This window comes from Panthera leo, chromosome C1 (assembly GCF_018350215.1).
Source record: "Panthera leo isolate Ple1 chromosome C1, P.leo_Ple1_pat1.1, whole genome shotgun sequence".
Classification (NCBI taxonomy): Eukaryota; Metazoa; Chordata; class Mammalia; order Carnivora; family Felidae; genus Panthera; species Panthera leo.
The window spans coordinates 7,974,408-8,000,214 of record NC_056686.1 but is presented as its reverse complement, the minus strand read 5'-3'; the positions used below and the strand labels follow the sequence as shown (position 1 = coordinate 8,000,214).

At 49.7% G+C, this 25,807-nt stretch overlaps 1 protein-coding gene across 1 annotated transcript; it reads left to right on the top strand.

The window, feature by feature from the left end:
* The first annotated feature begins 65 nt into the window (after positions 1 to 65).
* Positions 66 to 25,559, top strand: EXOSC10 (exosome component 10). Its single transcript, XM_042952074.1, has 25 exons — positions 66 to 189; positions 2,735 to 2,871; positions 5,044 to 5,167; positions 6,951 to 7,055; positions 7,345 to 7,510; positions 7,888 to 8,002; positions 9,860 to 9,935; positions 10,141 to 10,251; positions 10,453 to 10,596; positions 11,122 to 11,312; positions 12,318 to 12,474; positions 12,628 to 12,776; positions 12,959 to 13,009; positions 13,663 to 13,774; positions 15,549 to 15,599; positions 15,774 to 15,852; positions 15,939 to 16,048; positions 17,748 to 17,843; positions 18,164 to 18,238; positions 20,792 to 20,879; positions 22,003 to 22,076; positions 22,603 to 22,774; positions 23,537 to 23,598; positions 24,449 to 24,525; positions 25,181 to 25,559. Exons 1-25 carry the CDS (start codon positions 79 to 81, stop codon positions 25,209 to 25,211), a joined length of 2,664 nt encoding a protein of 887 aa, XP_042808008.1. The 5' UTR covers positions 66 to 78; the 3' UTR covers positions 25,212 to 25,559.
* Positions 25,560 to 25,807: the final 248 nt, after the last annotated feature.

Here is a 25,807-nt window from a genome sequence, read left to right as displayed (position 1 = left end):
ACTTTGCGCTTGCGTAGTGCGCGCACGTCGCGTCGACCCGAGGCGCTCTCGCGAGAAGAGCCGTGCAGGCTGGGAAAAATGGCGCCTCCCAGCCCCCGGGAGCCCAAGGCCCAGTCGGCCACTAGCGCGGCCAAACCCGACGGGGAGATGGTGCTACCGGGCTTCCCGGACGCGGACAGCTTTGTGAAGGTACGTTTGCTGTGCCTCTGGGGCATCGGGAGCCGCCCGAGGTCGGCCAGAGGTAGGCCCGGATCCAGTCGGCGGCCGCCCAGCCGGCCGCACGCGCGCTGCTGCCGGCCCCGGGTAGGGATCGAGAGGCCGCTGTCCGAGCCGGGCACAGTCTTTCACTTCCCCTCCCGGGCGGTGATCGCACGCGAACACTGAGGGGCGCCCCGCTTCCCAGGACCCTCGTTCTCACATTGAGCCCATGCAGCCTCCGGTGTGGAGAGCCGTGTCAGCGTCTTGGGAAGGGCTTCCTTGTCACCCTGATGTCCCCAGCCCTCGGGCCCTCGTCCCCGCCCGGGCCTGAGCCACCTGACCAACTCCCCGGAGGGGCTCGGCTGCTTTACGCCGCATGGGCATCCTCGTCTCCCGCGGCCGGGATGATCCTCCTTCCCTCTTATGCGGTGCAGTCCTATATAATCCCAGACCCTGGGTTTAATGTCACCTGTAACAGCTGCCACCAACTCAGCCTCCTCTGGGTGCCTTAGAACATTTACCATTGCCTCCACGGAGGAACACAGAGAGGGTTCATCTAAATTATTTGTGTTAATGCTTTTTAAATATGAACAAACAGAAGTAGGTTTAGTTATGCCTCGTGCATAACTCTTACAAATCCACAAAACTAAAATAATTTGTAAATTAGCACTGTGTATTCCCCCAACCTCCACTCAGCTAGGTGGATCATCATTAGCAGATGTCATTATTAATTCATTTGTTTGGCTGGGATAGTTCCTGGACCACTAGCCATGGTCCTGATTGGGTGGCGTTCAGGCTCACCAGCTACCATATGTCCCACCTCCTTTCTCTCCCCCACCCCCACCCCCCCACTTGAACCATTCGTTACACAACTCACAGTGGTGTCATTTGGCCTTCATGTTACCAACCATGATTTCTTTATGACAGCACTTCAGGTTTTTTTTCTCATGATCGCACAACAATTAAAATAAAGAACCACTTGGCACTAACTGGAACATAAACACAAGTCCAGTCGTGGGCAGTGATGGTTATACTTTGGTCAGTGAAGGGATCTAGAATGTTCTTATGTTTTAGATGCTTGCCTAAATGGAAACAGGGAAGTCAATTCCCATAGAAAATTCATGGACCTCAATTTGAGTAGTAATAATGGTAGCACTTAGGTGCTTACCAAGCACTACCTTTTGTGACTTCATTAGCTCATTTAATCCTTACAACAGCTCTATGGGGTTCGCACTTTTATTATGCCTCTTTTTCAGAGGAGAAAACTAAGGTCCAGATAAATTCAACAACTTACCCAAGATCACAGCTGATAGGTAGCAGAGCCAAGATTCAAACCGAGGCCATTTGTTTTTTTAATGTTTGCTTATTTTTGAGAGAGTGAGAGCACAGGGGAGGGGCAGACAGAGAGGGAGACAGAGGATCCGAAGCAGGCTCTGCACTGACTAGGGAGCCCGACTCAGGGCTCGAACTCACGAACCGTGAGCTCATGACCTGATCCTAAGTCGGACGCTTAACCGGCTGAGCCACCCAGGTGTCCCCAAACCCAGGCCATTTTGAATATTAGTCTTGTATGTATTTAGTCTTTCTCTCCCACTCTCCCAAGAATGTAAGCTCCAAAACTTGGTTCCTGAGGTAAAATCAGCACTGAATGAATATTTGTTGAATGTGTGAAGATGCATCGTCTAGCACAATGTATTGTATATAGTAAATCTTGAGAAGAATGAGCTTTTTTAAAAAAAAGTTTTTTAACGTTTTATTTATTTTTGAGACAGAGAGAGACAGAGCATGAACGGGGGAGGGACAGAGAGAGAGGGAGCCACAGAATCCGAAGCAGGCTCCAGGCTCCGAGCTGTCAGCACAGAGCCCGATGCGGGGCTCAAACTCACAAACCGCGAGATCATGACCTGAGCTGAAGTCAGCCGCCTAACCGACTGAGCCACCCAGGCGCCCCTATTTTAACATTTATTTATTATAGAGAGAGAGAGAAAGAGACAGACAGACAGAGCGTGAGCATGAGAGGGGCAGAAAGAGAGGGAGACACAGAATCCGAAGCAGGCTCCAGGCTCCGAGCTGTCAGCATAGAGCCCGACGCGGGGCTCGAACTCACGGACCTTGAGATCGTGACCTGAGCTGAAGTCGGACGCTTAACTGACTGAGCCACCCAGGCGCCCTGAGAAAAATGAGCTTTTGAATGAATGGGGACCCCTGTTTAAAGTATGCTTGTTATAATAAATAGATAGATAGATAGATAAAATGCTTGTTTTGGGGTGCGTGGGTGGCTTAGTCAGTTAAGCGTCTGACTCTTGATCTCGGCTCAGGTCATGATCTCACAGTTTATGGGATTGAGCCCCAGAACGGGCTCTGTACTAACAGTGCAGAGCTTGCTTGGGATTCTCTCTCTCTCTCTCTCTCTCTCTCTCTCTCTCTGTCTCGCTCTGCCCCTCCCCCACTGCTTTGCATGCATGCACACACGCTGTCTCTCAAAATAAATGAATAAACTTTAAACAAAAAATGCTTTTTTTCTGGTTTTTGACAGTTTGCTCTTGGGTCAGTGGTGGCAGTCACCAAGGCATCTGGGGGCCTACCACAGTTTGGCGATGAGTATGATTTCTACCGAAGTTTTCCTGGTTTCCAGGCATTTTGTGAAACACAGGGAGACAGGTTGCTTCAGTGGTGAGTACTCTATTATTTTATTACAGTGAGAATAATGAATATAAAGAAGATGATAATTTTTCCTAGATTAGTTTGATCTTAATCATATTTTTCTGTGCTATCAAGACCTATAACATATAAAAATGAGACAGTGAGGGCACCTGGGTGGTTTAGTCGGTAAAACATGTGACTCTTGATCTTGGGGTTGTGAATTCCAGCCCCACGTTGGATGTAGAGATTACTTAAAAAAAATAAAACCCTTGGAGCGCCTAGGTGGCTCACTAAGTGTCTGACTCTTCGTTTAGGCTTAGGTCATGATCTCACTGATCACGTGATCGAGCACCGTATTGGGCTCCACGTTGACAGCATGGGGTCTGCTTGCGATTCTCTCTCTCCCTCTCTCTCTGCCCCTCCCCTACTCATGCACTCTCTCTCTCAAAATAAATAAATAAACTTAAAAAAAAAAAATAGGGGCGCCCGGGTGGCTCAGTGGGTTGGGTGTCCGACTTCAGCTCAGATCATGATCTCACAGTTTGAGTTCAAGCCTTGTGTCGGACTCTGTGTTGACAGCTCACAGCCTGGAGCCTACTTCAGATTTTGTGTCTCCCTCTGTCTCTTCTCCTCCCCCACTTGTGCTCTGTCTCTCTCTCTCTCTCTCTCTCTCTCAAAAATAAATAAACATTAAAAAAAAATTTTTTTTAGGGGCACTTGGGTGGCTCAGTTAAGCATCCAACTCTTGGTTTCAGCTCAGGTCATAATCTTGCAGTTCATGAGTTCGAGCCCCACATCGGGCTCTACGCTGACAGCGCAGAACCCGCTTGGGATTCTCTCTCTCCCTCTCTCTCTCTCTGCCCCTCCCCTGCTTGCTCTCTCTGTCTCTCTCAAAATAAATAAATAAACAAAAAAATGTTTTAAATAAAATTTAGAAAAAAATTTTGACATTAAAAAAATAAATTTTTTTAAAGAGTGGATTTTTCTCATCTATTTCATTTTTTTATTATTTTGTTTAATGTTTATTTATTTTGAGGAAGAGTGTGTGCACATGCAGGGGAGGGGCAGATGAGAGAGAGAGAGAGAGGATTTTGAGCAGGTTCCGCACTGCTATGAGCACAGAGCCTGACGTGGGGCTCGATCCTGCAAACCCATGAGACCATGACCTGAGCCAAAACCAAGAGTCAGAGGCTTCACTGACTGAGCCTCCCAGGTGCCCCAATTTTATTTATTTTAGAGAGAGAGTGAGCGGAGGAGAGGGGCAGAGGGAGAGAGAGAGTGAGAGAGAATCATAAGCAGACTCCATGCTCAGAGTGGACCCTGATGCAGGGCTTGATCCCACAACCTGGGATCACGACCTGAGCTGAAATCAAGAGTCAGGTGCTCAACTGACTAAGCCACCCAGGTCCCCCAAGACAATGGATTTTGATTAGGGAAATGTTATTTGGTACCTTTTGAGTTTAACTTTTTTTTTTTTTTTTTTTTTACGTTTATTTATTTTTGAGACAGAGAGAGACAGAGCATGAACGGGGGAGGGGCAGAGAGAGAGGGAGACACAGAATCGGAAGCAGGCTCCAGGCTCCGAGCCATCAGCCCAGAGCCCAACGTGGGGCTCGAACTCACGGACCGCGAGATCATGACCTGGGCTGAAGTTGGACGCTCAACCGACTGAGCCACCCAGGCGCCCCTTGAGTTTAACTTTTAAAAAACATATTGACTCTTGCACTATATGTGAATCTTTTTGAATAACATGGGACTTGAAAGCCTAGATCCAAGAGTCTCTCATACAGCTTGCAGGGACGTGAGGATTAGCTTTTTAATAAGAGTATGAGGACAGACAGTACACAAACAGTGTTTTTGTTTAACTGTCATGTGACAGAGTTAGAGAATCTCTTTTAGATTTCATGATAAAGCAATGAATGCGGAGTGTATTATTTACGTAGTATGATGCATTCTTTAGAATTTAAAGGAAGCTTTCAGTAATTTCTTCCATCCCTTCAATTGACAGATGAAGAACATGAGTCTGAGTGAGATTTAGGGAATTGCCCAAGGCCACGTAACTTTGCTATAAGGGTGCAAATATTATTAGTTTGATCACAAAGTATCGGGAACAGTCTAAGCCAAGCCTTTCAAGCTGTCTCTCAGACTGGGAACAAATGAATAAAGGTATACAAACTAACCTTGGTTTTCCTGTCCTTTTAGCATGAGCAGAGTAATGCAGTACCACGGGTGTCGAAGCAACATTAAGGACCGAAGTAAAGTGACAGAGTTGGAGGACAAGTTTGATTTGCTGGTCGATACCAACGACGTCATTCTGGAAAGAGTGGTGAGTGTTTCACCCTACTCTTAAGATCATTAACAAATGGGGGCACGTGGCTGGCTTGGTCTCAGGGTCATGAGTTGGAGCTCCATGTTGGGCATAGAGATTACTTAAAGATGAAATCTTTAAAAAAAAAAAAAGGTAATTAACAAATGAGGAGCTTTTGTATTATTAAAATATGAAAAGAAATCCTAGCATCTGAGGAAATGAAAAGGAAATTTAGCATTTCTTTTTTTTTTTTTTAAGTGTTTATTTATTTTGAGAGAGTGGGAGGGGAGAGAGAGAGAGAGAGAGAGAGAGAGAGAGAGAGAATCCCAAACAGGCTTTACACTCAGCACAGAGTCCAGCGTGGGGCTCGGTCTCACGACCATGAGATCATAACCTGAGTCGAAATCAAGAGTCAGATGCTTAACTAGCTGAGCCGCCCAGACGCCCCAGAAATTTAGCATTTCTTGTTCCAATGACATTCCCTTCCTGACAGTTGGCCTTTTTTCCCCAAAGATAACACAGTTGTCTTCAAATAAGTTACTTCAGCCTATCACTGCTCAGTGGAGGCCTGTTAAGAAATCCACGTTCCAGGTTTGCAAGTCCTATTTGCATTGCGAGAGGAGAGGCTTCTGGGTACAGAACCTAACCAAAATTGAGTCTTTTTTTTTTTTTACTGTTATCTACTATACAGTAGATTTGCCTGATTTGCATGATTAGAAGGAGATGTGGATCATATGATCTGGCTTACTGTCTACTTAGGCCCAGTTCTACAGCAGAGTTATTTACAGAAATACACAGAGATCGTCCAAAACAAATTGAACCCTCAACCATGTGACAGCCCTGCAGATATTTAAATCACACACTCCTGGGGCGCCTGGGTGGCTCAGTTGGTTAAGCGGCCGACTTCGGCTCAGGTCATGATCTCGCGGTCCGTGGGTTCGAGCCCCGCGTCGGGCTCTGTGCCGACAGCTCAGAGCCTGGAGCCTGTTTCAGATTCTGTGTCTCCCTCTCTCTGACCCTCCCCCGTTCATGCTCTGTCTCTCTGTCTCAAAAATAAACGTTAAAAAAATAAAAAATAAATAATCACACACTCCTGTCCTGTGAAGTCATCCCTCCCATAGTCTCAGTGCCCACGGGTCCTTCAGCAGGTTCTCATATTTTATGATTTCAAGTCCGGCCATGCTACCGTTTGTCATCTGGATGCCCAGACTGATACCCTACGTCTGCTTCAATGGGGCAGAATGGATCAAAACACCCTCCATTCTCCCTCTGAGTACCATCCTTCCTTGTTTAATAGCTACAGTCTAGGGTCTTTTTAATTCTTTTTGTGGGCCAGATCACACTGTTCAATCATTTTTCAATTTTCAGTTCAACTGAGAGCTGTCAGGGGAACTGATCAAGGGTTGGGAGTGGTCAATTACTGCCCTGTCTTTGAGCAAATAATGTTTTAATTATTTGGGCTGACTTTCTTGTGTGTGTTTATATATGTTCCCACGCATGATTCTTTGAATATATTTCTTTTTTTTTTTTAAGTTTATTTATTTATTTTGAAAGAGAGACAGAGAGAGCAAGTGGGGGAGGGGCAGAGAGAGAGGGAGAAAGAGAATTCAAAGCAGGCTCCGCACTGTCAGCACGGAGCCCAGTGCAGGGCTGGAACTCACAAACCGCGAGTCCGTGACCCGAGCTGAAACCGAGAGTCAGACGCTGAACCCACTGACGCAGCCGGGCGCCCCTGAATGTATTTCTTAAGAATGTCAAATAATTAACCTGTTAACCCTGAACTGTTGTCTCCTGCCCCTAGGGTATTTTACTGGATGAAGCTTCAGGTGTGAATAAGAACCAACAGCCAGTCCTCCCTGCAGGATTACAGGTCCCCAAGACGATAGTGTCCAGCTGGAACCGCAAGGTGAGGGGGGCTTTTCACATGGACTAGAGCTTCTAATGTCAGCTTTACAATAGGGCCCCTGGCCGTGCAAGTCTGCATTTCTGTTCTGATTCACTGGGCACAGAACTGACCACTGCCCAACTTGTTCTCGTGGACAGGCACCACCTAATTACCTCTTGTCTCCTTTGCACCCTGCAACCTAATCCACAACATACACTCTCAAATGAATGCTCTTGGAAGGCAGAAATGGGATTTATATTTCTCATCGATGAGTTGCGATGTTATAAGCTATCTGTATGTGTTATCGTAGGCAGGAGAATATAGCAAAAAAACAAAATCTGAAACTTTCCGGTTGCTTCATGCCAAAAACATCGCCCGGCCTCAGCTTAAATTCCGAGAAAGGATCGACAACTCCAACACACCATTTCTTCCTAAGATCTTCATCAAGCCCAACGCTCAGAAACCCCTCCCTCAGGGTAAGTCGTGCAGACTCTGCCTAAAGAAAGCGGGAAAGGTCTCCCCCCGCCTCCCTGTCTTGGAAGGAGCCAGCTAACTCCTCCATAACTAGACAAGATGTGAATGTATTCACCCCTTTTGTGATGGCAGTTTTGTTTTTGTTTTTTAATGTTTCTTTCTGAGAGAGAGAGACAGAGTGCGAGTGGGGAGGGTCAGAGAGGGTAGGAGACACAGAATCCGAAATAGGCTCCAGGCTCCATGCTGTCAGAACAGAGCCCAATGTGGGGCTCAAACTCATGAACTGTGAGATCATGACCTAAGCCGAAGTTGGATGCTTAACCTACTGAGCCACCCAGACGCCCTGGGATGACGTTTTTGTTGTTCCTTGGGTCTCTAGCACTCTCTAAAGAAAGGAGGGAACGCCCACAGGATCGTCCAGAGGACTTGGATGTCCCCCCTGCCCTGGCTGATTTCATCCATCAGCAGAGAACCCAGCAGGTGGAGCAGGACATGTGAGTATTTGCCTGTCGGGACTTTCTGCCGTGAGTGATTATTGCCTTTATGCCACATTCTCACTCAGCTTCACTCTTGTAAAATATATCCGTGTAAACAGAGAATCTGAGGCATGGGTGATTGTTATCACTATCCTAACAGTGGATCTCTTTGGTCACACCTGCTGCTGGTGTTCACAGAGGGCCTGCACAGGTGACATCTTGGGTAACCGTCACCAGTCCTCAGAGGTAGCACTCGCTCTCACCCCCACCACCCCCTCCGAGAGATGCTGACTTCCCACACAACCAGAACTCGAAACCTCCAGTCTCTTAAAACTATCCTTCCTCTAGGGGCGCCTGGGTGGCTTAGTCAGTTAAGTGTCCGACTTCAGCTTAGGCCATGATCTCATGGTTCATGGGTTCGAGCCCTGCGTCGGGCTCTGTGCTGACAGCTCAGAGCCTGGAGCCTGCTTCGGGTTCTGTGTCTCCCTCTCTCTCTGCCCCTCCCCTGCTCATGCCCTGTCTCTCTCAAAAAAATAAATGTTAAAAAAAAAAAAAAAACTGTCCTTCCTCTCTGACATTCTGCCTTTCTCACCAGGCATGAGATAGGGGCCCGCCAATAAAGTCAGTAGGGAGACGGCATTTTTCACTGGCAGCGTAAGCATCTGCCAAAAACTGCGTAGGGGTGCCTGGGCAGCCCAGTCGTTAAGCATCTGACTATTGATTTTTGCTCATGTCATGATCTCCCAGTTCATGGGTTCAAGCCCCGCACTACACTGACAGCACAGAGCCTGCTTTGGATTTTCTCTCTCTCTCTCTCTCTCTCTCTCTTTCTCTCTCTTCCTCTCTCTCTGCCCCTCCCCTGCTCACATACACACTCTCTGTTTCTCACTCTCTTGAAATAAATAAACTTTTAAAAATTAATTAATTAACTTAAAAAAGAATAATTAACTGCTTAAAATAGACAAAGGGACCTTGCCTTCCATATGAAAGGAAAAGGTGGTAAGGACTTTGCTGGTGTTGGTCTTTTTCTCACATATAGCTGGAGTCTGCCCTAACGGCATGCCCTCAGCCCCAGCTCTGCACCATGAGGCCACAGGCAGGTGCAAAGGAATAAAGGTGATGACTCATGGCCCTGCCCTCAAGGAACTCAGAGATTTAGGATTTTTATGCAAGTAGATGACAGAAAAACAAAAAATAGAGCCTTTAGCATATGACCAATTGAGATACCTGCCCCATTCCCTCTCTTTCTCCACAGGTTTGTGTTTTTTTCCCCCCAAACCACAAGGAATTCTACACTGCACATTTTTTTATCATCCACAATGGCAGTCATACAGTGTTTTGAAATAAGAGTTCAGGTTTTTATAAATGCGATTTTTTTTTTTAAGTTTATTTATTTTGAGACACAGAGAACACAAGCAGGGGAGGGGCAGAGAGTGGGGAGAGCGAGGGGGAGGGGGAGAGGGCAAGGGAGGGAGAGAAAGGGAAAGAGAGAGAGGAGAGAGAGAGAATCCCAAGTAGATTCCACACTACCGGCGCAGAGCCCAGTGTGGAGCTCGAACCCATGAACCTTGAGATCATGATCTGAGCCAAAATTAAGAGTTGGATGCTTAACTGACTGAGCCACCCAGGTGCCCCATGAATCAGTAGATTTTTAATTAATCACATTATAAGGGTGAACCAGTATGACATGATCTTTTTTTTTTTTTTTTTTGATGCCCTTGAATTCTCACTGAAATAATGGTGCTTTTTATAGAGAGAAGATATTTTCACAGTGTTCTTTGCTCATTTGTCTTTACAAATTGGATTAAAGCAGTTGTTCTTCCTTGAATCACAAAACTCCTCAAAAGGACTTTTCTTTTTGTTTTGTTTATTCAGGTTCGCACATCCTTATCAGTATGAACTAGATCACTTCACTCCACCAGATTCAGTCCTTCAAAAGCCAGAACCCCAGGTTAGCATCCAAACTGAGTTTATGGATGATGGCCAAGTAGCCCAGGAGAAATCCAATCAATGCAATCTTGGCTTTCTTTAAATATCTTTTAAAGTAGAAGGTTGCAACTTTGGGTCATTTCTTGAACCCCTAATTCATTTTGTGCTTTAGCGAAGGATGATTCGTAATGTTCCTCTCTCTTCCTACCTGTGCGTTCGTGCTCCAGTTATATAGGCCTGTGGGAGAAACACCCTGCCATTTTGTATCTTCCCTGGACGAACTGGTGGAGCTCAATGAGAAGCTCTTGGCTTGTCAGGAGTTTGCGGTAGACTTAGAGGTAAGTTGTGAATGACCTTGAGTGAAATTTTACATCCTCTATGAGTGCACCTCCTTGAGGAGTATGAAATTAATACCAACAGATCTATTTTTTGGCAAAGACCAATCAGCCTTGTAACTTTTATAGCTGGCCTCCTAAAATCCGTGAAGGAAAGCCTAGCAAAATCATTTTTCCCTGTTCTCCCCTCTTTCCGGGTTTTAGCACCACTCCTACAGGAGCTTCCTGGGGCTGACCTGCCTGATGCAAATCTCCACCCGAACAGAAGACTTCATCGTCGACACCCTGGAGCTCCGAAGTGACATGTACATTCTCAATGAGAGCCTCACAGACCCCGCCATCGTTAAGGTCAGCCAGCCTTTTCCAGCCCTGGCGCATGAGCGCAGGATTTAAGTGCTTTCGTTTTACTGTTTCATTATTTCAACATGGACCTGGTGACGTTGAGAGAAATCATTGTAATTTCCTGCACTCGGATCCCCCACGCTAAACTGCTTTTGTTTCTAAGCCCCAATTAGAACAGCCTAAGATACAGCTTACAGCTCGTTACCACCCAGGGCGACGGTACATCATGTTAAGGATTCCTGCAGTGAGCCCGTGCCATCAGGATCCTGCGGACTTAATGACTATCCTTGAAGCTAGTGGAGCTGTTTTCTCAGAATCACTGGCTGTTAGCAGTTTCAGACTTGAAGAGTGTGCCATTAGGAGTGTAGAAGGCTGTCGGTCCAAATTAAAAGAAGCGTTTAAAACTGAACCCATCTGAATCTGCCTTCTGGCTTCTAATTCCAGAGTTATAATCCCCTAGAGGTAGAGTGTGTTTCGGGGCCCAAGTGGCCTCGTGCACATTGTACCCCCTGACTCCGGCTTTGTTTTCAGGTCTTCCACGGTGCTGATTCAGACATAGAGTGGCTACAGAAAGACTTCGGGTTGTATGTAGTGAACATGTTCGATACCCATCAGGCGGCACGCCTTCTTAACCTGGGCAGGCACTCGCTGGACCATCTGCTGAAACTCTACTGCAACGTGGAAGCCAACAAACAGTTTCAGCTGGCCGATTGGAGGATACGGTCAGTTTGTGCTTAACGAGGAAACGCTGATGGCGCAGGAAGCATGGGTGCCCATCAGCGTCTCGTCCACACAGACCTTTGTTCAGACTGTGACATGAGCCAGACCTTGAGTTGAATGTCGCTGGTCTTTCTTCCAGCTGTTTCCAGCACAGCTGGAAGTTTTAGGGTGACCACGTGGAGTGTATGTGGGGCTATCACACCATGCTTCTCAGGAATAGAGGTTGGAAGAGGTGTGCCATGTTCGTGTCTATATCCCTCCCGGTCTCTCGTTTGAAACTCAGATCTCTGCAGTCGGGGTGGGTGTGTGTGTGCGTGCGTGCGTGTGGTGAATTCCCAGAGGTCTGAAAGAATTCTAAGGTATGTAGGTGATCGCACCTTATAATGAGTATTTACTGGAGTGTAAGATTTTGGTGGAGTCCTGCCACACTTTCCGGGGTTTGGGCTCAGCTCGATCACTGTCAGGTGGCCGGCTTCCTGAGTTTGCAGCTGCTGTATGAAGCAGCCTCCTCCAATGAGCTTTCCTCCACTTGTGCACACCACAACTTCCAAAGAGGATCTAACAAAGCCCAGATAGAAGATGAAAACTGACAAAGCCTGAAAGCCACTACCTGTTATTTAACCCTTGCCATGTGCCAAGCACTGAGCTAAGAGCTTCGGGGATGTTGTGCTGGGTGGTTCCCACAGCAGCCTGTGAGGTGCCGGCCTTCATTTCCCAGGTGAGGAAAGTGAGCCCGGTGACTTGTCCGAGGACAGGTGTTGAGAGCTAAGATTCAAACTCGGGATCCCAGGGTCTCTATTTTCAACCACATCGTTACCTGCTGCCCTTTCTCCCCAACCGTGGAGACAGTGGCTTGTCCTGTTAAGATGTAGGAAATGTCGCTATAACTGGAGTATTGGCTGTGATACTAAAAGGAGCCCAAGTCTCATTAGCACCCTCAGAGCACATAGCTTACGTTGCCACACCCGGGGCAGAAACCAAAATTATTGCCTCTGTTGCAATTCTAGACCTCTGCCTGAGGAAATGCTCAACTACGCCCGAGATGACACCCATTACCTGCTTTACATTTATGATAAAATGAGGCTGGAGCTGTGGGAGCGAGGCAACCAGCAGCCCGTGCAGCTGCAGGTGGTGTGGCAGCGGAGCAGGGACATCTGCCTCAAGGTACAGTGTCACCGGTCACGGCCACCCTGTCTCGGGCCGGGTCCTCGTGCTTTGCTTTGTTCTTTACACAGAGGAAAAGAGCCGAACGTTTTCAAGAGCCCAGGGCACAATTCTGATTCCCATTGATCCTGAATGTTCTGTAATACATTGCAGAAATTCATCAAACCTATCTTCACGGACGAATCCTACCTCGAACTGTATAGGAAGCAGAAGAAGCATCTCAACACACAGCAGCTGACAGCCTTTCAGCTGCTGTTTGCCTGGAGGGATAAAACAGCTCGTAGGGAAGATGAAAGTTACGGGTAAGGGATTAGACGTTCTTTTAATATCTGCTCCTAGGCTGAGCGGCTCGGGTAGCAAGGAAATAATGGGCTTTTTTCTTTTCACCCTGAAAGTGTGTTACGTTTTCCCCTCCCGGGTTGTAGCCTTTTAATGGGGCTCGCTGGCTGAATTTAACGTGCTACCACTGTGTGTTTTGTTCTAGATACGTCCTGCCAAACCACATGATGCTAAAGATAGCTGAAGAACTGCCCAAGTGAGTCTGAGAACTGATAAATATGTTGACTTTCTCAACAGAGAAATTTTATCCTTCAAAAATCAGCCTCTCTGATAGTTATTACCCCAGTGCTGTTGACTCAGAGAAAATGAGTGCTCTAAGGAAGTTCACGAGTCCAAGGATTCAGAATTTCCTCCCTTGGACTGCCCAGTAGGAACTAAAGCTCCTGAACTGCAGCCGTTTTCAATGGTTATACCTCAGATCGGATCCACTGTGAGTCTGAGCCTCCAGTACCCACTCTGAAGGGAGGAAAGTGTCACAGATGCTCTCCTCTGTAATTTGGAATCTTGGGGTTTTGAATGCTTTATGATGTTCATTGAAGCATACACAGAGAATCCAAATTCGTGATCTCCTGTTGACCCCGTTGCAGTGCAACGGCTCGGCAGGGCTGTGGTGCCCCTCTCCAGCTCTCCCTGTTGGCCGGAGGCAGGCTGCAGGGGCCACCTCCTCCAAGCTTGCCGCAGCAGAGAGCACATGCGGAAGCGGCTGGCCCCGACTGCCCCCCGCTAGGAGCTCGTCTCCCTGGTCTTCCCCTCAGCCATAACGCTCGGGCTTCCCTGATCACCGTGCTTGTCTGGAAGCCTCGGAGGGCCGTGTCCCGGAGTGATGAGTTTGTCCTTCCTTGTCTTCAGGGAACCCCAGGGCATCATAGCTTGCTGCAACCCTGTCCCACCCCTCGTACGGCAGCAGATCAATGAGATGCACCTCTTGATCCAGCAGGCTCGGGAGATGCCCCTGCTGAAGGTAAGAAGCTTTGCTGCCAAAGGTTCTCAGCTCACCAGGCTCTGTCTGCTGGCACCTGTGGTCTTCTCCATACACGATCTGGTCTCCATGCTAAAGAGAAACCCCAGGAGGGGCGCCTGGGTGGCTCAGGCAGTTAAGCGTCCACCTTCGGCTCAGGTCATGATCTCGCGGTCTGTGAGTTCGAGCCCCGCGTCAGGCTCTATGCTGACAGCTCGGGGCTTGGAGCCTGCTTCAGATTCTGTGTCTCCCTCTCTCTCTGCCCCTCCCCCTCTCACTCTCTGCCCCCCCAAAATAAATAAAAATTTAAAAAAAAATTTTTTTAACCCCAAGAAAATAATAGGGGCTAGGAAAGCCAGTAGACATGTCTTCTTGATGACAGTGAAAAGCTGAAGCTCATCTTTGTTATTTTATGATCCTGTCTTCAATAAGTCGACAGCAAGTAATGTCTAATGACTGGGCCAGTTAGCTGTTGTTGGGAGGCAGTTAACCTGGTGGAATAAAATGGATTGGGGGTCACAGCGCCCGGCTGGCTCGGAGGGGCGTGCGACTCTCGATCTCAGGGTTGTGAGTTTGAGCCCCACATTGGGTGTAGTGATTACTTAAATAAATAAACTTAAAAAAAAAATGGATTGAGGGTCTCAGTCCAGGGAGCATGTTTTGGAAGCCTGGCAGGGGTCCAAGATGTGAAGCGATAACGTCTTGTGAGTTTGGCGGTCCCAGAAATGGAAGGAAAGGAACACGAACAAGAAGCGCCATCAGAAGAAAGGTCGATGGGAATTAGTAACAGACGATGAAAGCGACTGCCATTTTCTTTGAGCACCGTGCGAAGTACCCCGGCGTGTTCTCAGACTGTGGATTTGGGGATAGTAGAAGTGGAGTCCAGGACAACTCACTCCAAATATAAAGCCTAGGTGACTGGGAAAATAGGAGGGCCTCGGATAGAAATGGGGAATTCAGGAAGAGCTGATTTTGTGAAGGAGATGCCAAACTTTCGACAAACTCAGGTGAAGGCAGGCTAGCCAGCCGGAAGTCCGGTTACCTGCATCTCCACGCACGTGGCGCCCGGGTGCGGACATGGTGGCGGGGGTGTGTGTGTGTGTGTGTGTGTGTGTGTGCGTGCGCACACACCTGTGTCGATGCTACAGCATGTTCAGATAGATTTACGTGTCTTGGTTTGTATTGGGGGGGGGGGGCAGTTTTTTTTTAATCTTTATTTTTGAGAGAGAGAGACAGAGCGTGAACAGAGGAGGGGCAGAGAGAGAGGGAGACACAGAATCTGAAGCAGGCTCCAGGCTCCGAGCTAGGAGGGGACAATTTTTAACGGTGTTGCCTCAGTGGTAATATTGGTATATGGTAAACCGTATTTGTAATTTTTTTGAAAGATTATTGACCCAGAAAGACTTAAAATCAATTCCTTTAGGATGTGTAAAGATATACACATCTCAGTCCTCGTGTTCAAGCTTCCTCTGTTGGCTCTACAGCTTGTCCAGGGAAAGAGAAACCCTGGTCTCTAGACAAGAATCTCTTTCAAGCTCTTGCAAATCTGCTGCGTCGTCCCTTTGCCATGAGAAAGGCTTTCATTCTTTCATTCAACAGATAATTACCGAGTACCAACTGATCATATCGCCAGGCGCTGTAAGGGATGAAGGACGAAAGAAAATCTCTGGGCTCGTGAACGACAGTCTAGTGAAGGGCACAGTCTATGCCAGGGAAACACGTGCGGGCGCCCCACTGGCGTACCTTTCCTCAGATGCTTTTTGTTTTTCCTCCTCAGTCTGAAGTGGCAACCGGCGTGAAGAAGACCAGCCCGCTGCCCAGCCCCGAGGTATGGTCCTGCATCTGTCCTCTTTCCGGTGGGCAGGCGGGGGCGGGGGGGGACACCAGTCAGAGCCGGCGCAGGACAAACCTCCCTGTCCGAGGCAGCCCCCAGCATGGTAGTGAAAAGCTGCTGCACGCTTGCAAGGCTTTCATGAGGCCTGTCGGTTTCTTTCTGATGCAGAGATTGGAGAATGTTCTCTTTGGACCCCACGACTGCTCCCACGCCCCTTCAGATGGCTACCCTGTCGTCGCAAGCGACGGTAATGTAGAGGCCTCTGGAATGTCCTGGAAACTGCCTTGCACGCTGTCCGCTAGGCTTTGACCTTACTGACTTCCATCCCTGTAGGGCCCGTGCTCGTGCAGAAACAGGCAAGCCTCTTCCCTGACCAAAGAGAAGAGGACGCCCCTCCAGAGACCAAATGCCTGATCGCTACCGCTGTCATCACGTTATTTAACGTGAGTAGTGGGACTCGCCGGTGAGGTGATGTAGACCGGCAGGGATTTGTTGGCTTTATCGGACAGGCTGTGTGCCTGGAGCGTCGCATCCACTGTGGACGCTAATGCCAGAAGTAAAACCCAGGCCGGAGGGCACAGGCGTGGAGACAGATCTGCTAAGCAGTCTGTGAGAGATGGGCAGAGGGTTGTCTCCTGAGCTCTGTGTGAAGAGATCCTCGAGGAAGGGTTAACACCTTGACGAGAGCGCTAACGCCTGGCGGGGAGGAGGGCGTGGGCCACGGTGATCCGTAAGCAGGACTTCCCGACAGCCACAGTGGAGGCGGCTCGGCCTGAGTCCCGGAAGGGGCCTGCTGAGCACTCTCGTGAGCGTAACGCGCTGCTCGTTGCGCCCCAGCACGCCCCGGTGCCATCCGCGTGTGCTGTGGATGCAAAAGAGGTGGCTTTGAAACACGTTTCTCTACGCTGGCCGATTAAGGAAAGCGAAGGGCAGGATATGAGGGCACTGGGAAGCGGGGAGATGTGTGTTTCCCATCCCAAAGAGGGGCTGAGCCGTGGTAGGTCGTGACCCCGTCCAGTATGGGACCGAGTGTGGCCAACCTGGGTCAGGCCGTGTTCCCGGAATACGCACTGGGTTGTGACGGAGCCTGTCCCGGTCTGTCCTCCCTAGTGGGTGTTTCTGCCAGTACTGGAATTTCAGGCTGTTTGCAAAGGGAGGGTGAACGGTGTGGTTGTTGGTCAAGATAGGTAGATACCAAAATGACCAGGATGAAGGGAAAATACACAGGTAAGACTGAATACTGCCAACAACAGAGGGGGTAGAGGAAAAATTCAGAATTTCTGGAAAGAAAGAGAAGCAAGCGTCTGATCCGTTTGGACAAAGACGAGGATCGAGCTTAGCAGGTGTTCACGTGAGAAACAGCTGGGTGGTTCCGTAGGTTCCAGAATCACCCCAGAGCGCGAGGCCGCAGCCAGGAAGACAAAATGCCGCCTGCGAGACGTGGTGCCTGAGAGTTAACTTTCTCACTTAATCACATAAACTCAGATTGGGTCTGGCTTCAGTAACTCGTGACCAGAGAAATCTAGGCACTTTAACTGAGTCATCAAGGTGACTCAGCAGCTACAAATCCGAGCGTGAACTTGGGGCCGTGTGAACACGGAAGCTCTGTACTTAACAGACCATCGTGTCTCTGTGCCCTGGGTGGCAAGACTGCTGCCACAGAGCACGCGGAAGGATAGCGTGCATGCTGAACCCGGTTGGAAGCAACACCCCGGTGCAGAATTGTCCTGATTCCCCGCAAAAGTGTGTGATTTTTTTCATTTGTGAGTGTCCGGTTACAACCTCGAGTTCTAGAGCCAGATGGACCTAAGTTTAAAGTCCTCATTGTGCCGCTGTTAGCCGTCGGGGTCTGGAAGACCTAGCCTCTCTGTGCCTCAGTTTCCTCATCTGTAAGATGGGGAGAATAATACCACATACTTTAATAGTCTGTAAGGACACAGTGAGAGTTCATTGGTTTAATAAATAGATGTTAAGTACACCCCACTGCGTGCTATTACAGGCTATTACAGTGCTTTATGCAGACGAGAGCCCTAAAAAATTAGCCAGTATTCTTATTACTGTTACGATTATGCCGTTGCTTGTATCGTATTGCCACAAAATGATGACGGTGATGAGTTGATCGTTTTCTGTTTGTCCCTGCAGGAACCTAGTGCTGAAGAGAGTGGAAAGGGCCCACTAACAGTTGCACAGAAGAAAGCCCAGAACATAATGGAGTCCTTTGAAAATCCATTTAGGATGGTGAGTAAGCGTGGTGTATCTAGTTGAGGGCTGACGGAACAGGCAGAGGTTTCTGCCGCCGTAGGGGCCTTTTGCCTGGAAAAGAGGCCGACAGCCCAGGGAAGAGGGAGCCCCTGAATCCAGTGTGTCCGTTGTCCCTGGTGTCCAGGTTGGGATGGAGTCAGGATCTTCTCAGATGAAACCGGCAAGGATACCTCGCTCAAATGCCAGTGAGCTATGGCTCGGCTGACGCTCTGAACGAGGCCTCCCACGCTGACACCAACCGAAACCCCCCGCCCAGTTCCTGACCGCCTTTAACACGACTGTTTCCGTCCCTCCAGTTTCTGCCTTCTCTCGAACGCCGCGCTCACGTTTCTCAGGCAGCGAAGTTTGATCCGTCGTCAAAAATCTATGAAGTAAGTGGACTCGCCATCCTTTCCAAGAGTGACTTTCTAGGAAAAGGAGACTTCTTAATTATCTGAACTAGCTCTTGTCTTAAGCCCATCTTGAACCTCCTGAATACAGAAAACGCTTTATATATAAATACATATAAGCATAGTTTCTAGAGAGAGGGGCGAGAACTTTATTCTGACTTTCAGAAGCATTTGGGAACCTTTTAAGAAAGAGGCTTTTGGGCTTTTTTTTAATGTTTTTTTTTGTTTTTGTTTTTGTTTTTTAATTTGAGACAGAGCGTGAGCAGGGGAGGGGCAGAGAGAGAGGGAGACACAGAGTCTGAAGCAGGCTCCAGGCTCTGAGCCGTCAGCACAGAGCCCGATGCGGGGCTCGAACTCACGGACTGTGAGGTCGTGACCCGAGCTGAGGTCAGATGCTTAACCGACTGAGCCACCCAGGTGCCCTGAGGCTTTTGGTTTTAATTGAAGTTCAATTTATATGTCACAAAGTGCACAGATGTTAGGTGTACAGCTTGATGCCTTTTTTTCCTTTTTTTTTTTTTTTTAATTTCCATCCAAGTTAGTCAGCATATAGTACAACGATTTCAGGGTAGATTCCTCAATGCCCCTTCCCCATTTAGCCCATCCCCCCCACACACACCCCCTCCAGTAACCCTCTGTTTGTTCTCCATATTTAAGAGTCTCTTCTGTTTTGTCCCCCTCCCTGTTTCTATATTATTTTTGTTTCCCTTCCCTTATGTTCATCTGTTTTGTCTCTTAAAGTCTTCATATGAGTAAAGTCATATGATATTTATCTTTCTCTGACTAATTTCGCTTAGCATAATACCCTCCAGTTCCATCCACATAGCTGCAAATGGCAAGATTTCATTCTTTTTGATTGCCGAGTAATACTCCATTACACACACACACACCACATCTTCTTTATCCATTCATCCGTCGATGGACATTTGGGCTCTTTCCATCCTTTGGCTATTGTTGACAGCGCTGCTATAAACATGGGGGTGCATGTGCCCCTTCGAAAGAGCACACCTGTATCCCTTGGATAAATACTTAGTAGTGCGATTGCTGGGTCGTAGGGTAGTTCTATTTTTAATTTTTTGAGGAACCTCCATACTGTTTCCCAGAATGGCCGCACCAGTTTGCATTCCCACCAACAATGCAAAAGAGATCCTCTCTCTCTGCATCCTCGCCAACATCTGTCGTTGCCTGAGTTGTTAACGTTAGCCATTCTGACAGGGGTGAGGTGGTATCTCACTGTGGCTTTGATTTGTCTTTCCCTGATGATGAGTGAAGTTGAGCATTTTTTCACGTGTCGGTTGGCCATCTGGATGTCTTCTTTGGAGAAGTGTCTATTAATATCTTTTGCCTATTTCTTCACTGGATTGTTTTTTGGGTGTTGAGTTTGATAAGTTCTTTGTGGATCAGCTTGATGCATTTTTATATATGAATATTACTTTAAGGCTCTTATAGATGACAGCTTAAATTTTAAAACACTCTGTCTTCTGTTGTTTGGTTTGTTTTTAATAGCATAATGAGGAATAAGGAAATACCTTCCCTGGAGCCCCATGAGATGTTCCTGGGAGCCAGCGTTGTTAATTGTCTGTTAAAAGCCTTCTTCCTTCCTGCAGGAAGTTTCTGCTCCAGTCAGATGGACGGCCTGGCTCCGTCTGCCTCCCGCTCTTTCGTTAGGCACCAAGGGTCAGGCCAGAAACCTGACGGGCCCCTGCCCTGTCGCTGGTGGTTAGCCTCCTGCCTTTAGAAATGGGGAGTCAGAGGGGCGCCTGGGTGGCGCAGTCGGTTAAGCGTCCGACTTCAGCCAGGTCACGATCTCGCGGTCCGTGGGTTCGAGCCCCGCGTCGGGCTCTGGGCTGATGGCTCGGAGCCTGGAGCCTGTTTCCGATTCTGTGTCTCCCTCTCTCTCTGCCCCTCCCCCGTTCATGCTCTGTCTCGCTCTGTCCCAAAAATAAATAAAAAACGTTGAAAAAAAAAATTAAAAAAAAAAAAAAAAGAAATGGGGAGTCAGGTGGATCTTATGCCTTCTCCCCCTCTTCCCCCACCAGTTGTGGCCCATTCGGCAACTGTACGTCCCTTACCGTGCTTCTGTCTAATGTCAGCGAGATGCGTCCTGACCCGCAGGCAAATGTTCATACAGAAGCAAACGGCCCTGAGAAGTCCTGCCTTGAATCCCAGCTCCACCATTTGCTAACCGTGTGCCCTCAGACGAGTTATTTAGCTTCTCTGAACCTATTTCCCATCTCAAAGTGGGGGTGATGATAATGCCTTTGTCCCGGGGATTATTAGAAGGGATTGAATGAGACAACGGACGGGAAAGCATCCGGCTCAGTGCCTGCAATACAGTTGCCCTTTGTCCTTCTTGATAAAGATTTTATAAATAAAATGGATTTTTGTGTGTGTGTGTCATCAGATTTGGAACTTCTGACTTAGAACGTGTGTAGTTGTTAGATTAGCATGTCCGGTATCACCCCATTAAAAAAATACAGCGTTCCTGGGTGGCTGAGTTTCGGAGCGTTTTTGTCTTGTTTGTTTTCATTGTAGATCAGCAACCATTGGAAGCTGGCGAGCCAGGTGCAGGTACGCAAAGAATCTAAAGAAATTGCCAAGGAGAAGGCAGCGGAGCAAACAGGTAGCGCTCACTTCCTTGTAAGTCAGCCCGTCAGTGTGTCTGTCAAAGAACAGGCCTTGTACATCATTCTGTTTGTTCAACAAAGTGCCTGTATGGCAGCAAACAGAATGGCACGGCCCCTGCCTGCGGGGCTTGCCTTTTCCTGGGGGACAGTGGACAGCCTACCGTGAACGTTTGTCCTTTCAGATGGCCAGAGACACTTCCGCGGGGAGAGGGGTAGGAGGTGCTTGGGGGCGGGCACGGGGGAGTGGTGGCTGCTTCCGTGTGGCGTTTGGTGAAGGCAGTCTAATCAATGTGACACTGAGCAAAGACGGGCTGCTTCCAGGGGAAGCCCCACAAGTCCAAGGCCCCGAGGCGGTCGCTTGTCGGGCGCGCGCAGAGAGAGGCCGGGAAGCCAGCGCGGCTGAGGGGAGGAGAGCAGGAAGGGCTGTCGTGAGGACACGGCTTGTACTCCCAGCGGACTGGGAAGCTCTGGAGGGTCTGAGTGGAGCAGTGACCTGCACTGATCTTCAGGGGCCACGGAGGGCCCAGTGGAGAGGGCAGGAGTGGGAGCCCAGGTAGGAGACAGGGTGGTAACCCAGGTGAGGGGCCGCTGGCTCGGAAGGCACGGTAGCAGAGCTGGGGACGAGCGGCTGGAAGCCGACGTTTCCGGTGGGGACACTGACAGCACTTCATGACGAGTCGGGTGAGGCACGTGAGAGGAGGAAGGGAGCCGTGGACGCCAGAAGGTTTGGGCCTGAGTGATTAGAAAGACGAGGGTGGCCAGCCACAGAGTAAGAGCGCACGGGGCACCGATTTGGGTCTCGTTCTGGTCCTCGATGTGCCGTGGTTGAGGCCCATCCGAAACGTCCTCAGGGAGGAGTCACGTAGGTGGTGGACGTCTGGCTTGGGCTCTCAGGAGAGGGGCAGGTGGGCCATCAGATTGAGAGTGTGGGGAGAGCGCCCGGGCCTGAGCCTCAAGGCAGCCGTTCCTCCGAGCCTGGGGGAGAGGGGCCGGTGCGGGAGGCTGGGGAGCAGGGAGGGCGCCCCGGCTGTGGCGGCCCCGGCAGCCGGGGCAGCCGGGTGAGGAAGGAGGCTTGGCTGCCAGAGTCGGCAGCTCCACAGACAGTGCTCTCTCTTGCAGCCGCCCGGGACCAGGCCAGGGAAGAGTACAAAGCAACAGCGGAACAGGCCGTGTCCGTCCGACAGCAGGCTGCCGTACGTGCCAGCCCTTCTCTTTCTCTTAGGAAACCCGATGCCCCTGGTTGTGGCCAGGATTTTCCTCGAATGGCAGGAGGGCTTGCCCTGTGGTTCAAATTGAATGCTATGTCTTCCCCGTCCATTTTGGCTTGTCAGTTAGTGCCTGCCTTATTTCCCCTCAAAAAAGTTTATATCGTAATTCCTCTTAGATGATTTCCTCTGTTGAATTTACACTCAACAGACCGTACCCCTGACTCTAGTAGTAGATAAGGTGCTGAAGCTTCTAACAGCCAAGCCTGCTTACCGTCCTGCTCTGCCCTAGTGTGTATTTCGTTCTCCACCCCGCTAGAGCCCTCCAGAGTGCATAGCCCATCTTTCCTCAGTGACCTGCTGCCATTCTCCAGCGAGGGATTTGTTCCACGTGGCCCTAGCCCTGCCCAGACTCACGGCCCGCACTCCCCTTCCAGTTGCCAGCACAGCAGCGGAGTCCCTAGTGGGGCCGTCCGTCTGTCTCACCCACCCCCGTGCTTCCTTCCCTCTACAGCTAGAAAGCGCCGCCAAGAAGAGAGAGCGAACGACAAGTGACCCGAGGACCACAGAGCAGAAACAAGAGAAGAAACGACTCAAAACTTCTAAGAAGCCAAAAGACCCAGATCTGCCAGAAAAAGATTTTACCCCTTACGACTACAGCAAGTCGGACTTCAAGGCTTTTGCTGGTGAGGCCGGGACTGGTGCCCTTTAAGGAATGTCTGGCCGCCTTAGGGGGGAGGAACTGTAGCGCAAAGAAAGCGTGCCCTAGGCACCGGCTAAGCCTGAGAAGGACAAGGCACTGGCGCCCTAGGAGCCTGCAGCGCCCGGACAGAAAGCCCGCCCTCCTGTGCTGGCCCTTACTTGCCGGGGCCTCCCTGGTAGCTGAGCGAGATGGCACGCGTGGTCTTTCCTCACTGTAGCTTGTGCCCAGAAACACATTTTCTCAGACACACAAACATGGTAAGGAGTTGACTGAAGAAACCTGATGCCCGTGAGGTGCTCTGCGGTTCCTTGGCCCGTCAGAGTCCGTCTACGTTGGAGGGGCTACAGGCGGCGTTCCTGACTCTAGAGCAGCCTCCTTGGCACCACGTCCCTCTGAAGAGAGAGAAGGTAGCGCAGGATTGTCACCTCAGAGCCCAAGTTCCCGACAGTGGCATCTGACCAGCACGCAGACCAGAACGGGTTTCCTCGGTGGAAAAAGAGCCAGTGCTGTAGCCACCTGCCCTGAGCTGAGAATAGATCTGTGAGAAACGAGTGTTCGGGCTGTCCTTCTATACTGGGAGCATGACACGTGGAAATGTGTCAGCCATCGGTCCCTCCTCGTAAAGGGGTCAGCAGGCTGACAGCCCCACCCTTCCTGAACACCGGGCACCCACCCAGGAGTCTGCCCGTTGGGTGTACGAACTCCTGTATGTGATCACTGGCGTCTCTCTTCTCTTACCTTCCAGGAAACAGCAAATCGAAACCTTCTTCCCAGTTTGATCCAAATAAGCAGATGCCATCTGGCAAGGTAAGACATGTATTTGACACCGAAAACTAGTAAGATTGTATATGTCAGCTATATTTTGATTGAAAATTAAAAAACAAACACAAGATACAGCTAATAAAAAAAAAGAAAAAAGGAAAGACAGGGCACCTGGGTGGCTCAGTCGGTTAAGCATCCGACTCTTGACTTCGGCTCGGGTCGTGATCCCAGGGTCGTGGGATCGAGCCCCGCGTCAGGCTCCGCATTGAGCGTGGAGCCTGCTTAAGATTCCCTCCCTCTCTTTCTGCCTGCCTCCCTCTGCCCCTCTCCCCCACTTACGCACACTCTCTCTAAAATAAAAAAATTTTTACATGAAAAATAGAAATCTGCTTGAGAATTCTCACGTGCTCGTAGTGCTTTTTTTTTTTTTTTTTTTCCTCTTCCACTGCTGGGAAGAGGGCCCAGCTAGGAATCATCAGTCATCTTCCTTTGCATATCTTTGCCCTCACCTCATCCCTTCCCAAGTCCGGACAATACCCATCAGCTCTTCTTTTTTTAAAGAGGCCGTAAAGGCTGGCATGCGGTTTGCTACCATGGGAATCACAGCCGCAGGCCACAGACACTCCTTTCTGTGCCGGCACAAGCCTGCATTCGCCCCCGTGGGTATTGGTGCCAGTCAGAGCCAAAAGTGGCCGAGAGAGCCCTCCTGTCCCTTAGTAGCTCATCCGGACGGCCTTTTCTTCAGAGCACCCAGAAACGTCCAGTGGAGAGAAAACCAGTCACACCGGTGGCGCTGGTGTCTCGGGAGGGCCTTCTGAGCTGTTTCCTGTGTCTCCTGCAGTCAGGTTATCACTCAGCCGAAGTGATTTTTTTTTTTTTCGTTTTATCTTTTCAGAAATGCGCTGCACCCAAAAAACTTAAACAGTCGGTGGGAAACAAAAGCATGTCCTTTCCAAGCGGAAAGCCAGACAGGTATGTGGCCAAGGCCGGCGTGGCCCCGCAAGCCCAGCAGCGGCTCAGAGGTCTCAGCTGGAAAGACCCAGAGAGCCTCACTGGAGCAGATCCCTCCCGGTCACTCTAGGAAAGCCGAGCTGGGAGGAGGGGAAGGGACTGCCGAGTGCTGTTACTGTGTCCCGGACTCAGATTCCTGTCACTCACCACCTATCGCCACTCAGCTGCCTCGGGGTCACCTCCGAGCAAATAGGCTTGGAATTTTCCTAGATCAGCCCAATTCTGAGGAATGGGGGGGGGGAAATCAGTGAAGTAAATGTGGGTTGTCATTTAAGAAAATTTTAGTTAAGAACGTGAAACGCTTATCCTCAGGACAGACCCTGAAACCAGAGGACTCACCCCTGGGGGGTGGCCTGATGAGGGAATCTGCCTTTAGATCTTAGCACAGCCACCCTCGTTGGGCCCCAGGGCACTGCCCCAGCCCGCTCTTGTCTGCCAGAGTGGGGGGGCACCCTACTGCCAAGCTCAGTTGTCCAGGACCACCGCTCCCCCCCCCCCCCAACAAACCAGGCTCCCCCAGTTGTGCATTAAGGTTTGCAAGGTTTTATGAACAGCGGAGAGCAGCTCTCCAGCCAAACTGGAAGAAGTAACTCTTGTTTTCATATTGTCTCCGCAGAGGTCTCAGGCACAGCTGGCCAAAGAGATAGCGCTGGAAGAGACCCCTGGAATTCCCCAGCGGACCGGAAGCACCAGACGGTGGTGCTGGTTTTGTACAGACTCATTTTTAAACCATTAAAAATAATTCTTACTGGAAGAAAGCGGGTTCCTGACTTTTCCTTTGCTGCCACCACAGTTCCGGCAGGAGAGGACAGATCCCACCCCGTTCAGATCACAGTCTCCGGCTGTCTGTGGGTAAGCATGCCCTTGAGGACACTGTGATTTCTGGAGAAGTCCAGAATCATTCCTGAGAGAGAACACAGGAGAATCTCCTATGACTCAGAAAAGGACAGCACCCACAAAACACAGAGCACCCTGTTCATGGAGCATCGACTCTCCCTTTTAAGAGGGTTCCATGAGCCGTGCTCCCTCCTTCACATGCCTTCCAGTCATGCCAGTGAAAGCCAAATGGTAAAGACCCCATGGGGCCGGGGCGGGGTGGGGGGGTGGGGGGTGAGGGGGCAGGGTGGAGCAGGGGTGGGGGGCGGCTGGTACAGCTTTAGAGCCAACTGTGGCCTCTAGAGGGCCCGGTCTCTTCCCTGTACCTGTCTCCCCCCCCCCCTTTTTTTTTTTTAACTTCCCCAAT

Bases quoted from the DNA above. Each gene is read 5' to 3' on its own strand.
- EXOSC10 (XM_042952074.1), top strand. From the start codon at position 79: ATGGCGCCTCCCAGCCCCCGGGAGCCCAAGGCCCAGTCGGCCACTAGC. The intron at 5,168-6,950 runs GTGAGTGTTTCA...TCCTGCCCCTAG, and splicing joins ACGTCATTCTGGAAAGAGTG to GGTATTTTACTGGATGAAGC. The intron at 13,010-13,662 runs GTGAGTCTGAGA...CCTTGTCTTCAG, and splicing joins ATAGCTGAAGAACTGCCCAA to GGAACCCCAGGGCATCATAG.